Source organism: Podarcis vaucheri, assembly GCF_965113315.1.
Source record: "Podarcis vaucheri genome assembly, chromosome: 3".
Taxonomy (NCBI): domain Eukaryota; kingdom Metazoa; phylum Chordata; class Lepidosauria; order Squamata; family Lacertidae; genus Podarcis; species Podarcis vaucheri.
Window position 1 is genome coordinate 49,917,339 of NC_138761.1, and position 22,382 is coordinate 49,939,720.

Below are 22,382 nucleotides of genomic sequence, written 5' to 3' on the forward strand. Positions count from 1 at the left end.
AGAGAAATAGCTTCATTTTATCACTATCCATTTTAAGTCGTATTTTTAACTCCATTATTCTCTAGATAAATACCCAAGATACTCTACTTAATTATTGCTATCAAGTACACTGAGCCCCTCTCTGCTATGCAGAACTTTCGATCTATTTCCAGTGGTGCTAATGCATTTCTTTTCTACATTGGTTTGAACATGTCCAGATAAGTCTATTTTTCCGAACACATTCAGCTCCTCCGCTCTTAGCGCCGTATTAGCACAGCAAGAAGGGAAGCCATGGAATGATAGCAGGGCTTTTAAAACTAGAAATTGGACTCTCTTCAACTGATTTAACTTATGACCTTCTCAGCTGTTGGATCAAGTTCTTCTAATAGGCATTTAGCCAAGGCATAAAGTAAAATGTGAGGAGAGGCAACTTGCTTTGCAGTCAATCTGTGCATGCTTAGCAGTCTGTAAGAAAGATTCTCCCGTGACATTTGTCAGATTAAAGCCACTAAGACTAATAAAAAGTTAGCTATCTACTCAAAGCATTAGAATGTATAAATTCTGTGGATTGTACAGCAACCCAGCAACTCAAAACAGCCTGGTATCAAACAGAGAAGAGACTCTTCCAAGAGTGGCAGGCAGAGAACAGCTTTCTAGTCTTCGTGCCCTTACCTAGATGGTAGTAGAACGTGATACCGCTTTGTGGTGAGACCAAAACTTTCATTATTTATGTATAAAGTATCTGTGGACCTGCAGTGTGTTTGTAACTGAATAAAAAGCATTCTTCAGGATAAGATTGAAAATTGGATGGATTATATTCATTTACTTACAGAAGCAGAGCACAAGTCAGAAGTTGGATTACTGAAGCAAGAGGAGATGTCTGTTCCAAACCATGTTTTAAAGCTTATCTTGAGAGTGCACAGAACAGTTTTCTTAAGCTTTGTAAGTTTTTGTCTTTGTCAGGTGGAAAGGCCACCAAACCTTCTAGATACTCAATGAATTCTTTACCATTTTAAAGACGGACATGTTCTTAGTTAACATAAAGATTTTATTGCAAAAATTTTTTTAAAAGTGTACAAAAACTTCATTCTTTAGAAATGGTCTTTCTAAAATTCAGAATTCTCTCAGGTCTGCCTATAGACATAAAGTTCGTAATTTGCTTTAAGTACGAATTCTAAGTACGGTTTGCATGTTAAGTGTTCAAGTTCATCTGCTTGCATTAAGTCTTTTACCCCAGGTAGATATTCGCTGAGCTGAATTCCTAAAACAGAAAGAAGTTATTAGCTACTGTAAACTATAAACGTTGAGTGATCATTGAAATGCGTACCTACATTTCAGAATAACTTGTCTAGGCCTGGGATACAGTGATAATTTTTCCAAGCACTATCATCAATGGGTAAGTTTTATTTTCAAACCACATTTGGCAATTCCTTTCTGCCCTTAGCAAACACCATGCCTTATTTTCAATTTTGCCTGCTGTGTTTATATCTTGACTACTAATGATATTAACACCATTTGATGTAAATATATGTAAGCAGAGAACTCACAAAACTTATTTCTGAGCTTATTTCACACAACAACATCTACCTTCTTTGAACAGCTTTTGTAGAATTTTCACAAATATGCTGTCTTTAGATGCTTCAATTGGATCATCTTTGCCTTCTGAACTACACCAACTGTAACCAAAAAATAAAAGTTAGTACAAATAGTATATATATTTTAAAAAACAAATATATACAGTATTAAATCAGAATCCCCAGTGTCACTTTGTGTGTATTTTGATTATTTGCAGTTATTGTGTATCCTTTACTCAATTTCACATCTTTCAAGGCTGTACAGTATTAAGAATGCTAAAATGTATACTCTACTTGACAAAGATTAAAGTAAAAAAATAGTAATTATATGTGCCTCACAATGGATAAAATTTTTGTTACAACTAATAAGCTGCACTTTCAAATACTGCAGGATATATACATAGAGGTGTTAGTACTGGGCTGTACCCTGTAGTGGGATTAGCAAACAATTTTTCAGAGTGGCCTATGCCACAGAAAGAGACTTATCAAGTATTAGAAATGGTGTGCAGTTTGCACAACCAGCTTTTTTATTTCAATATACCTTCCGATTCAGTGTTGTTGCATTATACAAACAGCATCCATGCCCCAAAACATTGTCAATGGAGGAAATTTCCTATTAGCACATTAACTCAACTATCAGTCTTAATCTGCCCTATAAGAAGGTTTTCAGAAGTGTCTCATTTGCAGGATGCTGGACCAAGAGAACTCTGAAATCATGTTTAGCGTTCCATTTCAATACAATCAATAAATCCATTTAGCATGTCTTTCAGTAATGCATTTTTTAAAGCATTGTCAAAACCTTTGCAGAAAGAAGACCTTCCTTAATTTCCCTTGCCACTACCATTTACTGTAAGAATTTCCTAGGCAGGTGAAAATGGATGCGTTAAACAACTAAGCATGCTGGGAAAAGGATCTATTTCCCTACAACTTCCTTTGCCTTTCTATTCACTACTTCACCTTCATCAGGAGGGCACAAAATGTAAGAGAGAAACACAGTCCACTACCATATTAGGAAGTCACCAAGTGTTCCCCACAAGCCTCAGGGTACTACCCAAGAATTCAGTTGCCATATATAGCTATGAAGCAGGGATGCATAAAGGATTATGCACAATTATGCACATTCCTGAAGAACAGGTAGTTCAAAGTGTCCAATGCAATGATCTGAAGATGCATCAAAACTCAAGATGACATATTCTCATGAATAAGGATTATTCTTGCATAGCTATTTTATCTAAAGCTCAATCAATTGGGCATATCTATTGAAATGCTAAACATGCTATTCAAATGAAGATCAGTTTCCAACAAATGTTTCGGCTGCCAACTTGGATATCAAACCTTGACAGATTTATATTTAACTTTGTTCGCTCAGAGTTTATATACTATTTGTGCATAGTGATCCCTGTTCAGTGAATCCTTAAATTGTTCTCAGTATAGTAGGAGAAATAATTAACTCCAAAATCCTAAACATTCCATGAAGTTAGAGAGAACTGACTTCTGAGTAAACCTGCACAGACTGGGCTTCGAAGGGGTTCACAGATTTCTTTAGTGTTCGGAATAAGTGTACCTCAGATATTTACTCAAACGTCTGAAGGTAGAAACAGCAGCTTAGTCTTGCAAAGACTTGGGGATTTAGCCAGCTAAGCAAGTTTGAAACACAGTGTTGATTTATTCCATCATTTATGCTTTAGAGACTGAGTATTGTTTTAGAAACGGACTAGTTTTTGAAAATTAAAAGGTGGGATATGGGCGTTTTCATTTGTCATAGGGGCTGTCTGGAACAACCTGCAAACAGGCATGTTCTAAACACCACCTGACACAAATACAAAAACACACACCTTCAATTGTCTCTTGATTTAGAGCCAATAACGTTTAGTTCAAATGCTATTGTAACTGCAGGCAATTCCTTAAATGGAACATGTAGAATAGGCCACACACAGCCTCCTGGGCCACTCCATTTGGCCCACTGGCCTCTCCTCCCATGCCCTGCCCACACTGCAGCACCATTTTCCCACTACTTGGTTGTTTCTGCCAACCAGCTAAGTAGTGAGGTGTGGCAGGTCATGAAACCCAAGTTCTCACCCCTGGTGCCCAAGTGATCAGTGATGGCTGAGTTGCAGGAAAGAGGGGGAACAGCTGCAGAGGCCTGCTGCTGAGGGAGAAATAAATCTCTCTATCGGAAGCCTGCTATGTTTCCATGTTGTGCCCTTAAGAGAAAGACGCCTGTTTCGAAGCATGTAGTATGGAACACAAGCAAGCTGTCAATGGGGAAAGATATTTGACCCCACCCACTACTGGCCTGTGGTTCCTCCAGATTCCCCCATGATGGAAAGTGGCTCTAGGGCTGGGAAAGGTTTACTACCCATGATGTAGCATATTACCATGAAGAAAATGCAATCAGCAATCATCTGAAGTGTAAAAGAAATGTACCACTGCTGTGCCGTTGGCCAGAGAACCAAAAACAGATGGCTTGGCATAATAGTTAAGAGATTCTAGTTGCCCACAGTTCAAGTCTCAGCCCTGCCAAAACCTGTTGGGTATCCTTAGGTAATCTTAATTTAGCCCCCCATCTGAAACAGGAGGGGAATTATTAGCTTCTCTGAGGGCTGCTGAGGATGACCAGGTTCACACATCATATTAAACTATGGTTTACTGTGAATGTGTAGTGTGCTCTTGCATGCTACTGAAGTTGCAGGCTTCCTGCTTGGAAACAAACTATGGGCTGGCTTGTCACCTTGTCCAAACCCAGGCTGATGGTTTGTTCACCCCAACCAAGCAGGAGTAGTAAAACGTAAGGACAAAATTTGTTTGGAGAGACACAAATCATGAGCCTGCACAGACAACCTATTATGGATGTGTTTACAATAGAGCACAGTGCATCTTCCCCATAACTAGACAACCTACTAATATAATTTGAGAGGCACCACACCCCATATTAACTTGCCAGATCTTTGTCATCATCTGCCAATACCCTTTGACATGCACCTCCTCAATCAAGCGACAGTCTTGGCATTCTTTGCAGTGATGCCCTGGTTGTGGAATGTTCTCCCTTAAGAATTTTGCCTGGCACCCACACTGCTATGATTTACTGATTTAACCAATAATATTGTAGTCACTTAAAAGTTTTATCTGCTATCTTGTTTTTGCACTTTAAAAAATATTTAATGCTGTACACCAGGGGTGAGCAGAAAGTAGACCAGAATTTTCTGGTAGATCTCTGGGTGATTTGCAATAGATCGGCAAGGATTTTTGACTCCAACCTGTTTAACAATAACACAACAAAATAACCCCTTGGGGGGGGGGAACTTGGTAACTAGGAATAGATTTTTGTATGGAAAGATTGTGAGCTCAGCCTCACTTCTAATACTCAAAACAAATCCCTGTCCTCAACAGCTGCTTAGAGGCAATGTGTTCTTCAATTCTAAGCTCATGTCTTTTACACCTTGCTTCGGTCGGTGGATCTCAGGGTTCTAGTAACACACAAAGCAGATCCTGCAAGCCTCAAGTCTGCCCTCCCCTGCTGTACAACACCCTGAAATCTGATACGATGAAGTGTGACATAAACATGTTTCGAAGAAAATAGTCAATCTGGTATAAGCAGCTGGGAAAACTACAAATTTTAACAGAATATTAAATGTACTAACATGTTTTTATACAATGGCTACAGAAAAAAGGGAGAGAGAGGAAGCAGGACCACTCCATCAGCTCTTCTATTTGAGTTCAATTTTTCTCCTCTCCCTAATTGTTTCCATTCAAGCTGGTTTGATTGTTATAAAATAGTTGTTGTAAATTTAAGACCCGAGTTTGCTTATTTTCCCCTTCCTCTGTCATCGCATTTTCCTTTTGTGTTATGTCTTTTAGACTGTAAGCCTACATGTAGGAACTGTCTTTGTTACCGAGTTTATGTGAGATGCATTCTTTACAGCCAAAAAGTGGGGACAAAAATGCTTTAAACAAACAAACAAATAGCTTGCTTACCTATCTCTTAAAAGAGCTTTGCAAAGTATTTTAAGTTTAAGATCATTTATGTCCACTTCCTCATCCTTCATTCAAAGGAAAAAAAGAAAGAAAAGAAATATTAAATTGCATTGGAGACTTTAGAGAAACACACATTATGCATTGTGATTATATCCAAATTCAATAGTTCACAAGCTAAAAACATAACTAGAAGTAAGGAAAAGGGACAATTTTCAAGGGTATGGGCCAGAAAATAGCTTTTTGAAGTATGTCTGAAAATGGATTATGACTTGATGGGGAAAGGAGGGGAATCTACATTAAAAAAGACTTCATTTATGCCTTTTATTTATTAAAATATGCCTTTTATTCCAGCATAGCCAAGCATATAGAGACTTTGCACAAGAGTCTCTTAAGAACGAGAATAAAAAACGTTTTTCCTCTTGGCCACAGACAGAAATACCAGATTGGGAAAACTGTGGCAGGATGAAGAGGGCAAGCAAGAAGATGCAAAGCCATGTGCTTTCTAAACAAGAACAGATCAGAAAGAACAACGGGACCTTCAGAGAGGTTCTCAGTTTTGCATGAACCCACAATGTCCATACAGATATGTAATCATACACGTAAGCTCCTTTAAGGTGATCAGTATATTATTGTGCTTAGGGAAATGAGAAGACCTGGTCTGATGCCACAGAATGTGACACAGCACACTTAACAGTTTGCAGTTCAGTTTTTGTGAGAGGGAAAGTGTCAATTTGGCTGGGATCAAGTGATAAAGAATGGGTTAAAAATATTTTAATAGAAATATTAATAAAATAAAACCTAATACAGGGGCAGGCGGAGGACCGATAAGAGGTCTTGGGACATTGCCATATCATGAATCTAGATCCCGACAAGGTAATTATACCAGTCGGGGTAGCGACATCAATAACTAAAAAGAAGGTGGATGGGAAATGATCAATTCCCATACTGATATGAACTGATATTTGACTGATGGCATCACTAAAACTGAGTCATAGTGTTCAGTTTCAGTTTTTATGTTTTCACAGGTTTAGCCTTCCATTATTTTTTTAAAAGATGGCCAATAAGTCAAGCAGTTGGTATTAGATGGGACTTGAGTATTTTGGTAGCTGAGAAATAAGAGGTTATGTTTATTTTATTTTTTACAGATGGGGGAGGGGACTGAAAAACATCCTGGTTCAGAGATCACCAAAACTCACTCATTTTCATACCTCATCAATATACTCCAGCAGATCGAGTGCCTTCTTGAAGTCATATTCATTAGCCCTTCTGTTCTCAGGGGATATGTACAACTATTGTATGAAAGATGGAAGGACAGCATTATTTTTAGCCTCCAAAACAGTGTAACTGATCTTGTTAAGAACTCCTTGTGGGAAGACCACCCTGGATTCTAACTCATGTGACTGTTGACTGAAATATGCCTTCATTCAGCTGTAGGCATTTTTATAGTAAGGAAGAGAGTCGGGGTTTTAGAAAGGCATTCCACCAATATTACAATGGACAGATTACACTGCCTATAAGGTTGCTATATGATCGGCTCAAATTTACAAACCATTTAAGGCTTTGGCATTCCTAGCCTATTGTGGTAGGAACATAGTTCCACAAATAAGTACTCTGTTATAGAAGAGCTCAGTGGCAAGGCATCTGTTTGGGCTGCAGGAGGCTCAGGGTCCAATCCCAGCATTTCCAGGCAGGGCTGGGAAAGACCTCTGTCTGAAAACAACACTGAGCTAGATGGACCAAGGGTCTAATTCAGTACAAGACAGCTTCCTATGTGCAAAAAATAAAAATAAAAAATCATCTGCAATATTCTGGAAAGATAAATACCCGCAAAGGAGACATGCATATTTACTTTAATAGAGTAAGCCCTCAACTGACATGGGGGTTATGTTCTGGGGATCACACCTAAAGCAAAAATTGCTTATAATCACAGAACATTGGGTGCAATCGTGGGTGGGATTGCCAAAGACTCCCCCCCCCGACATCTGTCCCCTTTCTATTTATTATTATTTGCCAAGAACATAAAGCTGGATGCACATAAGCTAAATGTCTGTAAGTTGTGGGACTGTTTGAATTAAGATCCAGAAGTATGGTTGCAGTCACAAAAGTTAAGCTATGGTTCAGCACAATGAGCAGCTTTGTTCAGATTATAGCTGTTTCTTAAAAAAAAAAAAAGTTCCTAAACTTGAATGACACCAGGATTGGAAAAGAAAGGCCTTGCTGATAGAAGAAATTAAAAGCTGGGTCTGGCAGTGATCCAGGCTGGAAGATTATTAGGGGGCATCAGAGCTGCCTGGCTTTAGCACAGCTGTTAAAGAAACTCCTCCTCCCTTTCTGCTTACAGAGACTTCTTCTGTAATACCATTTTAATGCCTAAACACCAAAACATTTGGACTCCTGTTTGCCTCCCAGGATGGACTTCGTGGAATGCGGAGGCAGGAAAGAAAAAAAGCCCTTATATATGTAATACTTTTACTAGGGGTTTTCATTCATAAAAACATATGCAGACAATTTGCCACACCTGTCTATCCTTCTGGTTTCCTTAATTCAAAGGACTAAAAAGTGTATTTACCAAGAAACTGTTTATAAGCTTAGCTCAATGGTGTCCCAGTCTCCGACTATCATCAAAAAAGTGTAAGTGGATTTGATGGACATTCCTAGTCACAGATCTTGCCACAAAGCAAGCACAGATTAGTGCTCTAATAACCCATGAACTGCGTGCATAATCAAAACCCACTGCATAAGGCATCTGGAGATGGTGGCAGAGGACAATGTCTATGTAAGAGTATAGCCAACTCATCTGAAACAGGATACGTTCCTGGTATTTGAGGCACAAAATAATTTAACCCAAACACCACCATTCATCCAAGGAGCTGAGAGCATTATACATGGTTTGCTCCCCATTTTATCACAGCAAACCTATAAGGTATGTTAGCACTGAAGATTAACTCTTTTGACTCAAACCGCACAGCAGACTCCCTACCAAAATTTCCTGAATTTATTTTGATTGTATTGGCGAGGTCACTAAGATTTGTAATACAAAGGAGTCAGGACAGACTCAGGGCAGCTTCATTGGGCTGTATCTAATAGTGACTCTGTGGCAGCAGAAAGCACTTCTATTCAAGCAAGGCGGGGCACTCAGTATCTATCACATGAACAGTATCTAACACACAAATTTTCTAGCCGTCCCTCCCTCCCTGGGGTGTGGAAGTTCCAGCACACGGGCCAATCTGGGCCTGCCAGGGGGTCCAATTTGAGCCAAGAGCCCTTTCTCCAAACCATGCCCATCAACTGACATCACTGGTGATGTCAGCTGATAGACAGGACCTTCTTGGACAGCCCACCTCCACTGATTCCTTCAATCTCTAAAAAAGCTCAGCCTTGCGCAGGCCGTGAAAGCTGCAGACAAGTTTCTTCCTTCATTGCTGCACGATGGAGCAGTCCCTGCCAGAGCTGATGTCTGCTTTATGGAGACACTGGCTCTGAGAGACTGCTCCATCCCACAGCAATGAAGAAAGACTGCTGCAAAGAGCACTGTAAGCACAAGTGATTTTGACCGGTGAGCGTGGCAATTCACCCATCAATTGTGATGCCACAGTGATGCCATGGGGCTGCCGAGTTGTCTGCTGGGGTCAGGGGATCAAAGCATGGCCCATTTTCATCCAGTCATTTTACCCAATGTTATTCAGGAACACAAAACCGTGTTAGAGAAGTCTTTTGACAGAGTAGCTCAGAAATTCAATACCGGTAGGACACTTAGTAGTACATACCTCAATCAGCTGTGGAGCACTTAACACTGGCATTTCACTGAGATTTAATTTTTTCTCATCCAGCAGCTGCTCAGGTAGAGTCTCTTGGTGTAGCAGAAAGCGCTCTTGTTCAGTAATTTCTTGTATAGAAGAAATAAAAAGCACAGCACAAATTACTATAATTCCTGAGTACAAAGAAAGTATTATTTACCTAATTATGAATATTCCATCACGCTCAAGGTTTTCAGTGAGCCTGAAGACCAGTGACTCTACCTCTACCTGTAACCTGCCAGTATGTTTAGTAGACAGACAGACCACTTGCTACAAATCCCCTTCACTTCTTGGCAAAGAACTGGATGGCTAGTTGAAGGGAGGATTTTGACAAGAAGCTTTTATTTTCTGACCTCATAGAACATAGAGCATAGAACATAAAGGCCACCACCACCACCCCTAAAAGTGGTGGGAAGTCTACCTACAAGATCCCAAGGGAGGGAATTCTGTCCATGTATTCAGAAAGACTTGTAAATGACAGCCCTTGCCCTGTGCTACCTCCCAAGTTATTGATAATCATGTCGAAAGCAGGCAGCAAAAATGACACGTTTTCATGATAGTGGACCTGCTCCCCCCCCCCCACATTTCTGCACCACAGTTCTATGGAAAATTCCTTAATATCCTAGTGATCATTCTCAAAATGGGCAGGTTGTTTAAAAAGCAATATACACATTATAGTTACATTACAAGGTGGTGTCATCTACTAGCTAAGCATCATCACCCACTGAATTAACCCCTTACTTCAAGTGCTGCACACCTTACTGGAGCAACATCAGAAAGATGGAAAACTTTCACATTCCAACCACAGCAGTAATTGTTCATAGATACAGTGGTACCTCGGGTTACATACTCTTCAGGTTACAGACTCCGCTAACCCAGAAATAGTACCTCGGGTTAAGAACTTTGCTTCAGGATGAGAACAGAAATAGGGCTCTGGCGATGCGGCAGCAGCAGGAGGCCCCATTAGCTAAAGTGGTGCTTCAGGTTAAGAACAGTTTCAGGTTAAGAACGGACCTCCGGAACGAATTAAGTACTTAACCTGAGGTACCACTGTACCTGTATTAATTTGTTGTGTGTGGCAGCCAAGAATTTCAGTGGGGAACGGACAAACTGCTTTGGAAACTAAAGCTCTGTCGTTGGTGTCTCAACCACCATACTGCTGGGATCACAATTGACCTTGCACATCTAATAAATTAAGGGTTATCTCCATATACAGAAAACGTACTCTAAACTTTGCAATGGAAAAGATAGTACCTTCAATTTTCTCATTCTGCATCACTTCTGATACATCAGAAGCCAGTAGAGACAGTTTACACAGGCCAAGAAGAGTTTTCTTCTTTGCAAAGTACCGAGTTTCTGTATTTGCTAAATTCTGCAGTGTTCGGTTAGCCTAACATTGACAAAAAATACTTTCAAGTGACACAAAGCTCAACATGTAAGTTTATTTACACACACACACATAACAGGGACATTAGTAATTTGCATGATGATTATATATTGTTATTATTTCATAAACACGTTCAAATTCTGATATGCCCAAGGATAATTTTCTTCTACAGTGAACAATTTTATATAACTCTGGGAATAACAACATGCAAAAAGCAAGATAGGGAAGATGTTGAACAGCTGCACTACAGGACACACGTTAAAAGTAACTGAAAATAGAAATAGTATCAAAGCAAGTCTATTATGAAGAAATGGTATTTTAGGAATACATTGATTTCAGGTAAATATTTCTATTATGTTTCTTCAAACAAAGCTCTAAAGAGAATTCACACCCCAGTATTGTGAATGGTGGTGACCATTTTAGGCATGTCCAATTGACATTCAATCACCAATGTGTGAGGAAGAAGGCAGAATGGGGGTGTAATGGGGCAGGTTGATGCTCATTCCACTGGCTCTCATGGGGGCCAGGAGTAGAAACCCTGTGCGAAATGGTCGCCTCCTGTAATTATAATGCTAAGAAACTCACTAAGAGAAACTCACTAAAATAGTGACTGGATCTACCAGAATAAGAAAAAGGAAAAGAGGAAAGATATTACAAAAACAGTTGCTTGCTAAAATATCTGATTTTATAACTTGTCCAGTATTTAGGCTGGGAAGTTGTTGTTTTTTTAAAAAAGTTAAGTTATATTTTGCACTTTTAACAAATAAAACAAAAGAAAGACATTCATTTGTGTAACTTGGACCCAACAGCTTAATATTTACAAAGCTATCAGAATAACCTCAGTGAAGAAAGAAAACTGCAGAATGCTGGGTCACTTAAGTTCTAGAAATATTTGATGAGATTACAAATTACCTCTGTGTCAAGATTTCAAAGAACAGAATTGCCTCCTATGTATATTATTTTTACTTTACATGGGGTAAGAGCCAGAGAGACACAGGAACAGAATAAAACTCTGATAACAGTGTTGTTCTACAAACTGTTGTGGAAAAACTATTGGAAAACTCAGCACAACACAGCAGAAGGCAAAAGGATGTGCAATGCATTGTGCTAGCACACATTGTGGGAAGCGGTGCAGGTCTTCGTACAAGATACTGAACAAAGCCATGCACTATCAGAGGCATACTGCTGGATTTCAGTTTTCTTTTGTTGTGCATGTAACTTGCGCCAAGTCAGGAAAAGCTGTTCTGCTTGCAGAATCTCACTAAAATGGTAGGTGCAAATACACAGGTCTCCGCTTGTTCCTTCGATTAACAAAGTGAGGTGCCTGTGTACAGACAGTCACATTCCCTAGCTCTGCAACGACAGAGGACAGAGCAACTACCCATTACAAATACTTTGCTTTTTTTATAAAGCCTTACCTTTTCAAAATCATTGCTGTTGATGTCGTGTAGCCAGCTGAGTTGCTCATGAGCTTGTAAGAAGCTGGCCAACTGGCCATGCTGAGCAATGGGCTGTGATAACAGCTTTCCCCGTTTTCCTTTTTCCAAATACCAACGGAAGAGGAAATCTGAAAAATTCTAAAAGTAGAAAGAATGCGGTCAAGCTTGCAAGGCTGCAACTTGTGTTAATAATCTAAAAATGTAAACATTTTAACCAAATGGGACAAGTTTTAACATTCCAGCATAGAAAATACTTATAAAAGTTCTATCACTTGTTTCGCACAAGTTTACATTTCAGGAACAGGTCATCAGTGAAGAAATAGCTGTTTACAATGGGGTCCCCTTCCCCAATCCATATGCCAAAGTTGACCGATGGACAGATGAAACTTACTGCAACACATAAGTCATGGAGCACCCAGACTTCTGTTCTCCAACAACTCAATTCTCCCCTAGCATCTGTTGCTTGATGCAGCCACCTAATGGCTAAGCCTGGTTATTTTCTCTGTAACCTGTGAGGCTCTTGGATAGTCACTATCTGTATGTGTAATAAGATAGCTGCTTAAGAGAAAAAGAAATATGTACTGACATAATTCTGAAAAATAACCCGACAGCAAGTCTGAGGTTTCTCCTACAATATACACTTACTTAACAGCCTGTTGTTTGGAGTAAATAAAAACATTACCTGATCAGCAAACTGTGTCATGTAACGTTGCAATCTGGTCTGGTTATCAGTCTGCTCACACAATTGTACCAATATGTCAAAGTCACAGTATTTTTCTGCTAGAGCGGCAGCCAGCTGGTACTGTCCAAGAGAAACTGAACAAAAACAAACAAGGAAAAATACCCACAATAAAAACATGGCCATTTTGTGAAGACTTAAAAAAAAAAAAAAAGATCCACGAGTGTGGGTTTCAAGGGCATTTTGCCTCTAGATAATTGTTTTCAAAAACTATAAAGCAGTTAGAGCAATTTGCAAGGGGTATACTCTACATGCCATTAGAAAGATCATAGGCTCTATATGATTAAGTTGAAAGACTATGCTAGATCAAAGAGTCTTTTGTCAGTGGGGGGACAACCAATTGATTCAACCAATAGGATTTGGTTCCTGTAAGTGAAGGTGGGTACTGCATTCTCCCCAGCAACAAACAATGGAGTAGTAGGACAATACAATTTTTCTCCTACAGAAGAACTTTAAGCCACCAGGGACCACCGTATTGCCCGCTGTGTTTCCCACCTGCATGGATGCAGGATCAAGTCCTCAGTAAGCAGAGCTTGCTGCTGGAGAATGGCTGGGAAGCAAGCCTGCAGTCAGACAAAACACACCATTTCTCCTCCCTGCAGTGGAGCCTGATAAGGCAGATAAGGAACAACCTGGGGAGACACAGCTGTTGGCAGGGGGGCTTCAAAGTTCCTTATAATTGAGGAGTAAGGGAAAAGTTAATGTTAGGGCAGACTGTAATTCCTGACAAGCCAAACTATAGCAAGGAGAAGGTGCCAGGGAGGAACTCCTAAGCAAAGGATTAGGTTCTGACAATAATACAATCACACGTTCATTCATTAATAATTCCTTGAAAATTATCTTCCCCTTAAAAAAAAGCAACTCAACATTGCCTAGAATCGAAAAACTAAGAACCAAACGACACACTGTGAAATGTTGTTGAAATATTCTAATCCACATTTTTGACTTGACATTACAAAGAAAACTCTGCTCTGAAAGCTAAAAACAGGCAAACATTATTGGAAAGAAGAAAAGAAAGAAGAGCATTTCCTTATTCCCCTGCTTTCCTATATCCATGGCAGAGACTTAAATGGCACCCTGTATAATAATCGCAGCACTTACGTAGTGGTGACAACAGTTCAGATCTTTTCTGCATGTATTCCATTTCCAGACTGTTATAGCGTTCTTGGTACTCTGGCCGGTCCACAGATTTAAGCTGAGAAACGTAACCATCCAGAAAGCAATCTAGAAGTGCCACCAGCTGTTCTGTCACTATGCTACGAAGCTTGCTGTTAACCTGAGGATAGACCTTCTTCAGAATGATTTCATGTTGCTGTATTATAGTCGTTCGCACACCAACAGATGCTTGAGAAGACCGAAAAATGAAGTAGTAACGCATTATTATATTTGGCATATGGAATTTGAAAAATGACATATGAAAGCGTACCAAGGGGAAGTTAGACACAAGAGGCCGTTAAAAAGTAAACGTATCTACTTTCCATAGCAAAGCAGCAACCCCCAGCCTAAGTCATTTAGTGGAACAACAGCACTGCACAGCAGAGAAAGAAAAGCGTCCACATAAACAATCCTAGCAGAGCCAAGGCTATGGCTTAGAAGAAAAGGCAACTGCTTGAGCTCAGTATCAAGTATGCCCTCTTGTCTACCTTTCTCCTCATGAAATAATCTGAAAACCTTAGAAACAATAGGATAAAATCCTGTTCTTTACACCAAAACCTAATACACAGGCTTCTTTCCTTTACAGCTTTAAAACCATGGTTTCTAAAAGTCTCTCAGGGTCACTGCCTGCATTACAAAATTCTACATGGAAGGGATTTCTAAGCAAAATGTTACAGCCATCCGGTACATAGATTTGTTTGACGATACATGTGCACATGCATTGGAAAGCATTTGTTATAACTTCCATGTAGGCTCTTAATTCTATGATGTGCAAAACAACTTAAAAGCATGAGGGAATGTATCATATATTTCTCCTGCAAAGCCACCTGTACTGTGATGTTGCTCATAATTTTTACGAAAGTGTAAATTTCAAGTTATTGCAGGCAGGAATGTAAGTCTATAATAAGCTTAGGGCTTGTTCACAGGAACAAGTGTTGTACTGAGTAGGAGAGAGACTGTGCCTCAGGTTAACTCAGCTCTCATCTGTCCTTCCCTGTCTGATTTCTCCAGGAAGAAAAAAGGTGCAAATTTAAATTGTGGCTGAGAAATCACATTTATTTTGAAATGCCATTAAAAAAAAAACCAATCACAATTTAATTCAAGAAAGTTTTGACATCAGTTTCCAGGGCAACCATCGTAAATGTTAACAGCACTACTAGCCTCCTAATGTTATCTGCACCAGTAAATACATGCTTATGTTCAAATGCACAGACAGCAGTAATGGCCTTACATAAGCCATAATGATGATAAGCAGGCAAGCATGTTTAGCCCAGACGTTCAGGAAAAATGTAACATTTATGTTCAAGAAAACCAGTGAGGTATTTATGAAACATGGCACTATTGAGTTAGAAATTTAAGAGCAAGGGCAACAATTTGAAAGGCTAGTAAAGTACTCTTCGGTGGATTTTATGTAGAAAGAGAAATACTGTGTTACAAAACCATTTATATAAGATTTCCTCTATTCTCACCTGTCCATGGAACATATTCTGGTTCCATTTCGGGAGGCTCTCTTATTTTATATAAAGCAGCTTTGGACTGACGGTCTTGGATAGCAGCTTGCAGCATATCCTAGAGAATATTGACACAGAAAACATAGGACGTTACCAAACATAGGATTTTTTGGGAGTGTCATCTATATATTAGCACTCAGCATTTTTTAGTATTATTACATTTTACATTTCTGCATCCTGTATTATGATTCCAAGCCACACTGTATTTCCCCCTCCTTTATTCTGGGTAGTTTCCTATGGGTTGCGAGAATAACCAGTTATTTTACTGCTACTGCAATTTTCTGTTTTCATCTGATGGGAAGATATTTTGGGAAATCAACAATATTGTCATTCATTTTCATTTTACTGCAACATGTAATCTAAAACTGTCCAACCTCCCACTTCTTATTAAAACCCTAAATTAGTGTATGATCCCCTTTTCAAATTTCATTTATTGGAACTGGAAGGATTTAAGCTATGAAATCAAATGGGGCTTTAAAACATTTAGCTGGGTGCATTACGTCCAGTTTCCTAGGTCAGGGACTTTTTACCGTTACTTAATTTTTGAAATGTAATACCTTTATGATATTGTTTACATTGACGACTATTTCAGACCATTCCTCAGATTGAACTGACATATCCCTCAAGACTTGCTTTTCCTTTTCCAGTAAGCATTCAAAAATAGTATCTATCTGTGACACCTGAAAAACAGAAAAGAAGACGGAACACTGACAATTAACACTGCTGATCAGGTATAAAAGCAATGATTCAGCCTGATATTTTATGCACTGAGCAGTTTAAGTGTTTCACTTAGCACATTAAGAGCGCAATTGTATACCCAACCAAACACTCTGATGCTGAAGGCTGGGGATACAATGATCTACTAGCTACCACAGGTACTAGCAGAACTAGCCTGGAGCTGGAAAAACAAAACCTCTCCTCCTGCCATGTGTGAGCAGCAAGGCTTCAGGTGTAGTGGTAGAGCATCTGCTCTCAGACGGGAGCTTAGATTGCTCCACAAATCTCATAAATGGCTTTTCTGTCATTTAATTTTCATTCTTAAAATGGATCCATAAGCATGGGAGATTTTCATCAGGCACTTTCCTAAAGGAAAAGTATTCATGTTACCACCCCCGTCCTAAAGTATGGATCTAAAAGAAGAAATCTAGAATGTTACATGGATTCTCATGAATTTTATTAGGAAATGCTATTCACACAGAAAACGACAGATGTGGTTGTAGATAAATTATTTCTTTATATCACCTCTCTGAAGAAAACATCTGCAGGAGTTAGACTTGACGGAACGTCGTCTTCTCTTTTCATCAAAGCAGTCTCTATTGCAGCATTGACCACATCTGGCAATCTGTAGTGATGGTTCTTGAGAGCAATGGCTGCCGCTAACTTTTCTGCATGTTCACAGAGTAACCACCGAGTTGCCATTGGTATGCCTCGTACTCGGATATTGCCCAGGCGACCAAAGAGACCCACCTTGGATAGAGATAATTGTACATAAAAATACTCTTGTGCCACATCCTATATTACCCCATTTACACAAGAACATTAGGAACCTACCTGACGAAGAAAGTCAATGAATAGAGAATGGGCCTTTGTCTTATTTTCCAGCTGATGAAGAAGAATGATGGAAGAATTTGGAAAACTAGCTGCTTTGGTACAAAAAAAGTGACAAGGAAAGGGGTTTAAAAGTTAGTATAACTTACAGTCTTACTTTCTTAAGGCTGTACAGTCAGAATGTCCATTTTACACATGGGACTTCTCACCTTCAGGTACTGATTCAGCCCATCGTGGGTCAGATGTAGGATAATCATCCACCAAATTCTCACTAATTTGAAACGCAGCTCTGTCTAGGTCTGCATCAGGGTATGCATCTCCATGCTGTGGAAAGAGCTCAGCGACGATGATTTGTGCACCTTTCATATTATTACTGAAATGAAAGGAAACACTTGGTGAGTTGACTCTTAGAACGGAACACTGGTCCTCACTGGGAATGTTGCTTTTAACTGCACATCTGAGGGTGTCCAAGTGGGTCATAATCCCTCCAACTGCTTGGAAGACAAGAAGCTTGTGATTGCATCCCTCTTGCCCATATTCAAGAAGGCCCCTTCTGCTTGCCCTTCAGTTCTGTTCTGTGGCTAAGCTACTGTACGATGACATCAGGAATCAGGAAGAACATCCATAAAAGGACTGGGGCTGGGGAGGGGCAGAAGGAAACATAGCCAAGGCTAGCTGTGTGTGCACTGAAGCTGGATGCTCAAGACCAAAAAAAAACCTTCAGGTGATTGCTATGTGCAGACTTCAGGTGATTGCTAAGTGGGTGGCATTGGCACCTGCTAATGCTCAACTGGGAACCACATTCATAATAAAGACCATGGTTCTGGGCTACCTTGGGCATGGGCTGTGAGTCACGTGGAATGCATCAAAACTGCTGTCTTGTGGGTGCGATCAGGTGGCTGCATGGTGAAATGGGAGCATGTGCCGCAGCACTCATCTTCCCCAAAGCAGCTACTACCGATGCAAGTAGGTCTAAGTTGTACGAAATGGTGTACGAAAGTGCTTGCTGAGGACCAGGCAGCCACTTCTGGTGGGAAACCTGCCCTCAGGAGAACGCTCTGTTCAGTTTTCAAACAGTTAGCTAGAGGTGGGTGAGGCCTGGCTGCAATAGGGGTCTCTGTGAGAGTAGGTCTGGCTTGAGTGGCAGGAACTACGGTGGATACTCTACCAGCTAGAGAATTTTGGAAAACCAAGACTGGCTGTGCCAGCAGAGAGACACTAGGACTACCTAAACCCTGCCCAACTGAATTTTGTGAACAACGTGTGACAGTAGGGGAGTTGGAGGCCATGATGTTATGAGGGCATTCACAGCTTTTGCCCTCTGGATCAGGAACCTTTTGACGTATCTCTTGGTCTGGTGGCTGGTCTCTAAGGCAAAGGGGTAATCTATCATGCTGTCAACTTTACACAGGCTGAGGGTAGGGTACATGCAATAGTGTTCTTCTATGAAAGTGCTTACTAGTGAGCTAATAGGGTCAGGAGATTCCTCTGCAGGTGGTGCTGAGAAATCACAGAATCTGGGGTGGACTGACTATTAAAAACAACAACAACAAAAACAACTTCGGGGTTTCACTTAAAGGATGGCCCTCAAGAGCAGGAGAGGGTCCTAGATACTCTTAAAACTGCTTATTGGGAACTAGCTCTTCAGCTGTATCTGCCACAACAGCCTCTTCAATCTTGAGGACAAATTGGGTCCTCAATACAAAACAGGAAAAACTGTCGGGCAGGGCACTAGATGAGAGGTACCTAAGACCAATCAGCTGGATCCACAGCAGCAGGTTGTAGATGCTGATGCTGTATTCAAAATATTGCCTCTTTCTTCAAGTTCTCTAAGTATTTCATGGTTATCTTCTGCCCTCTGGGGGACCACATCTGGTACTGCAGAACTACTGTGGGAGAATGATGTTGACATCAGATGGGGAACAGGCAGAAGCTGCCATAGGTGCTGTAAGGAGCAGAGCTGTGACTGTCTTTACTGGAGGGGTGCATAAAAGGAGATTAACCCCAGTCACAGCTTCAGCTGGTAGTGCTCTGTCTGCTTCCTGTGAACTTGTGCCGTGATGAAAGAGGAGGACGGTGGTGTAATTTGTGTTGTGGTTGAAGCAGGGGTGGGCAGTAATCATCTAACCACCGTGATATGCTTAATGATGGGAGGTAGTTTTAAAGGAGAAGATTAGCACACTGAAGGAGGAACAAATGGATTCTGCTCCAAATGAAGGAAGATAAGAAACAGACTGAAGGATCAGCAAAGGGAGAGGGCTTACAAGCAACAGGAGGGATTATAGACTACTTGGACAGAACAAGATCTTTTGATAGTCTGCAGAACCCAATTGTTTGTTATCTGATAGAACATAAAGCCATCTATTTTTACAGATTTTGGAAGTGCACAAATGGCTGCAGGGAAGAGAGGAAGAAAACCCAGGGCATACCTATTTGTATTATGTTGGCTTTCATCCTCTATAAAAGGTAATGCTAAAATGTTAATATTTCTCTTCAGTTTTACAAACCCACAATGCTCCCAGAATGAAATATACTGTATATTAAACATGACATAATTTTATACCTGCAAAACTGTAAGAAAGCAGATTTTAACATTTTGGTCTTATCCTCTTGTGCTATAATATCCATCCTGGAAGCAGCATCAAATGCAATGCTCTAAAATAAAATTAAAAAAGAGAGAAAAATGTAAAGGGAGGAATAATGCTTCCACAAAAAAGTAGTTTGAAATAGTAAAAATGCTAACTTTGAAATAACTAAATTATCTAAGAAAATCCAGTGCAGGAATATACATCTTTACTGTTAAGACAATTAAGACAATGTTTTCCCTCCTTACCTCATCATTTGTCTCAGCTACAGAGGAGGCTAAAGAATCCTCAATATCTTCAGGAAGCACGGTAATGTTTTCCCTGGAATGTATGGCCACCAGCCCACTTTTTCTAGTGAAAAAAATTGGAAGTCCAGCACAGGAACCTGCTCCTAAAATTCTATCACCTAAGGTAGGAAATAAACACAACACAATACAACTTCAACACCATTAATGGATATCAAACTGTGGGCTTAAGTTTGATTTGCTAAGCTATGTTATAAGCACAAGTTAAAAGGCTGCAAGGCCTGGTTTTCAGAGTTATCGAGCGAAAAAGGAACAAGACAGAGTTTATTATAAAGTTCCTATGCCTACAATAATAACTCTACATAACACAATAGGGATTGTTCTTAAATCTAAGATTTCACTGTTAGGCCCGTAACTGCTTAAGTCATTGAGACTTCAATTCTATACACACTTACCTGGAAGTAAGGCCAATTGATCTCAATGGGACTTACTTCTGAGTAGACATGTATAGGATTGTACTGTGAGTCAATGGCAAGATGAATAATCACTGCTCTATCTATACCACTGCTATACCTATGACCATTTCCATAAAAGGTAAATACAGTAAGTTTTAAGAGCATAATTGTTCTGCAGAGACCCTATAAACACCCTCATTGGCTTATTAAGAGCTCCGGCTTCTTTAGGTTCTTACCTTGAATACTGAATATCATTTTCTCCTGGGGCAAAGAAATTCTTCCTGTTCCTGTTGAGCAAGCAAATACCTCCTCTTCTGTGTAAAGACAGGCAGCATGGCTGGAGAAATTTGGGACTACTAAACGACACATCAGTTCTTCAGGCTGAAATATGTTGCATTAAGAGTTAACCCCGACATTTATAAAAGCATATTACCCTCAACCAGTTAGCATGACACCTATGCGTTTGTATGAAGCCTAACGGCTTGATCCCAAAGGGGCAGGGAAAACAGGCTGAAAGTGACACATTTATGGTTGGTGTTGCCAACTCCACATAGTTTTCCATAATAGTATAATATGTTTAGGTTGATATCCAGCTCTAGGCTGCTAACATAAGTGTTCATGTATAAAATAAATGGTGATTGTTGTTGTTGTTGTTGTTGTTATTATTATTATTTTATACCCCCCTTTCCCCCCTTAATGCAACAGGTGAACACAGTCAGCATGATGTATTTCCAACAGTGTGTTTAGGATCAAGAGCTAATAGCTAATAAGGCACAAAAACCCCTGTAATGCATAAGGTCAATTACCTGAAACGGTGGATTATACTGGGTGACTTCCACAATAACATTATCACATGTGGGGTAACCATTATCCTCTACTGTTATTAAAGTATAGTAGATGAGGCATGGACTGTCACCAAGATGCCAGGCTGCAGCTAAAATCACCAATCCATCACTATTTATTGGAAGACAAAAGAGATAAGCATTTGCCTTGCAAAACTGTGATCAGAAATACCAAGAAGCAAAACAAAGTTTAATAATTACCGTATTTTTCGCCCTATAGGACGCACTTTTTCTCCTCCAAAAATGAAGGGGAAATGTGTGTGCGTCCTATGGGGCGAATGCAGGCTTTCGCTGAAGTGACCCCTCTCGCCCTCCAGGCGTCAGGAAGCTATCCGCAAGCCGTGGGAGAGCTGCACGACTTCACGCAGCTCTCCCACGGCTTGTGGAGAACTGGCTGCACCCCGAAGCCTGGGGGCGCTGAGCTCAGCGCCCCCCAGGCTTCAGGCTTCGCACAGCTCTCCCACGGCTTGTGGAGAGCTGCCTGTTCTGGGGGCTGGGGAAGCTCGGGCTTCCCCCACCCCAGCCCCGCGCCAGGGGGGGAAAAATAATTTTTTTTCTTTATTTCCCCCCAAAAAACTAGGTGTGCCCTATGGGCCGGTGCGCCCTATGGGCCGAAAAATACAGTATCTGACAGCATTCACTTTGCTTTTCTTAGAAAATAGTATCTTAAGAATATGTACACATGCATCTTTTTACATGCTGCATGTAAGCAAATTCATTACATTTATATGCTAAGCCTTTGCATATCCCTTGGCTTTTGAAGGGAGGAGAAACCACAGAATTTCACAGAAGATCCCTGATTAAATTACAAAAATTGGCATCTTATTCTGGGTGGAGAACTTCTAAAACAAGGAAAACTCATGCTAGTAGACTTAAAAACCAAGAAGAAATTAAGTATTTTCTAAAATGTCAATTCTCGTAACAGTTCTGCAGCTTGAAATAACTGACCTTGACACAAAAGGACAATGTATACGCTAGTTCATAATAGGTTCCTCACTTTCTCATAAGAACTCACCGATTTTGCTGCAAATCCAAATACTGCACGTTGACATCTCCTTTAATTTCTTCATAGTTGCTTTCAGAACCCTGTGCAAATAATAGTTATTAAATATGCTAGCAAGAAAGCAAACACTTGTTTTACATTCCAAATG

The 22,382-nt window shown here is 40.2% G+C and overlaps 1 protein-coding gene across 2 annotated transcripts in view; it reads right to left on the minus strand.

Moving 5' to 3' along the window:
• Positions 1-1,006: 1,006 nt before the first annotated feature.
• NUP133 (nucleoporin 133) overlaps positions 1,007-22,382 on the minus strand; it is a 28,655-nt gene continuing 7,279 nt past the window's right edge. Inside the window, exons 8-26 of one of the 2 annotated variants that reach the window (XM_082217002.1) lie at positions 22,247-22,317; positions 21,196-21,343; positions 20,626-20,770; positions 19,938-20,095; positions 19,668-19,759; positions 17,314-17,477; positions 17,108-17,196; positions 16,799-17,023; positions 16,114-16,236; positions 15,515-15,614; positions 13,992-14,234; positions 12,834-12,967; positions 12,131-12,289; positions 10,580-10,715; positions 9,296-9,414; positions 6,737-6,817; positions 5,529-5,593; positions 1,567-1,655; positions 1,007-1,240 (exon numbers count right to left, since the gene is read on the minus strand). In XM_082217002.1, coding sequence (XP_082073128.1) covers positions 1,104-1,240; positions 1,567-1,655; positions 5,529-5,593; positions 6,737-6,817; positions 9,296-9,414; positions 10,580-10,715; positions 12,131-12,289; positions 12,834-12,967; positions 13,992-14,234; positions 15,515-15,614; positions 16,114-16,236; positions 16,799-17,023; positions 17,108-17,196; positions 17,314-17,477; positions 19,668-19,759; positions 19,938-20,095; positions 20,626-20,770; positions 21,196-21,343; positions 22,247-22,317 — 2,478 coding nt within the window. In that variant the 3' untranslated portion in view covers positions 1,007-1,103. Of the gene's footprint in view, positions 1,241-1,566; positions 1,656-5,528; positions 5,594-6,736; positions 6,818-9,295; positions 9,415-10,579; positions 10,716-12,130; positions 12,290-12,833; positions 12,968-13,991; positions 14,235-15,514; positions 15,615-16,113; positions 16,237-16,798; positions 17,024-17,107; positions 17,200-17,313; positions 17,478-19,667; positions 19,760-19,937; positions 20,096-20,625; positions 20,771-21,195; positions 21,344-22,246; positions 22,318-22,382 lie in introns of both variants that reach the window. The other variant, XM_082217001.1, reaches the window with a different exon arrangement.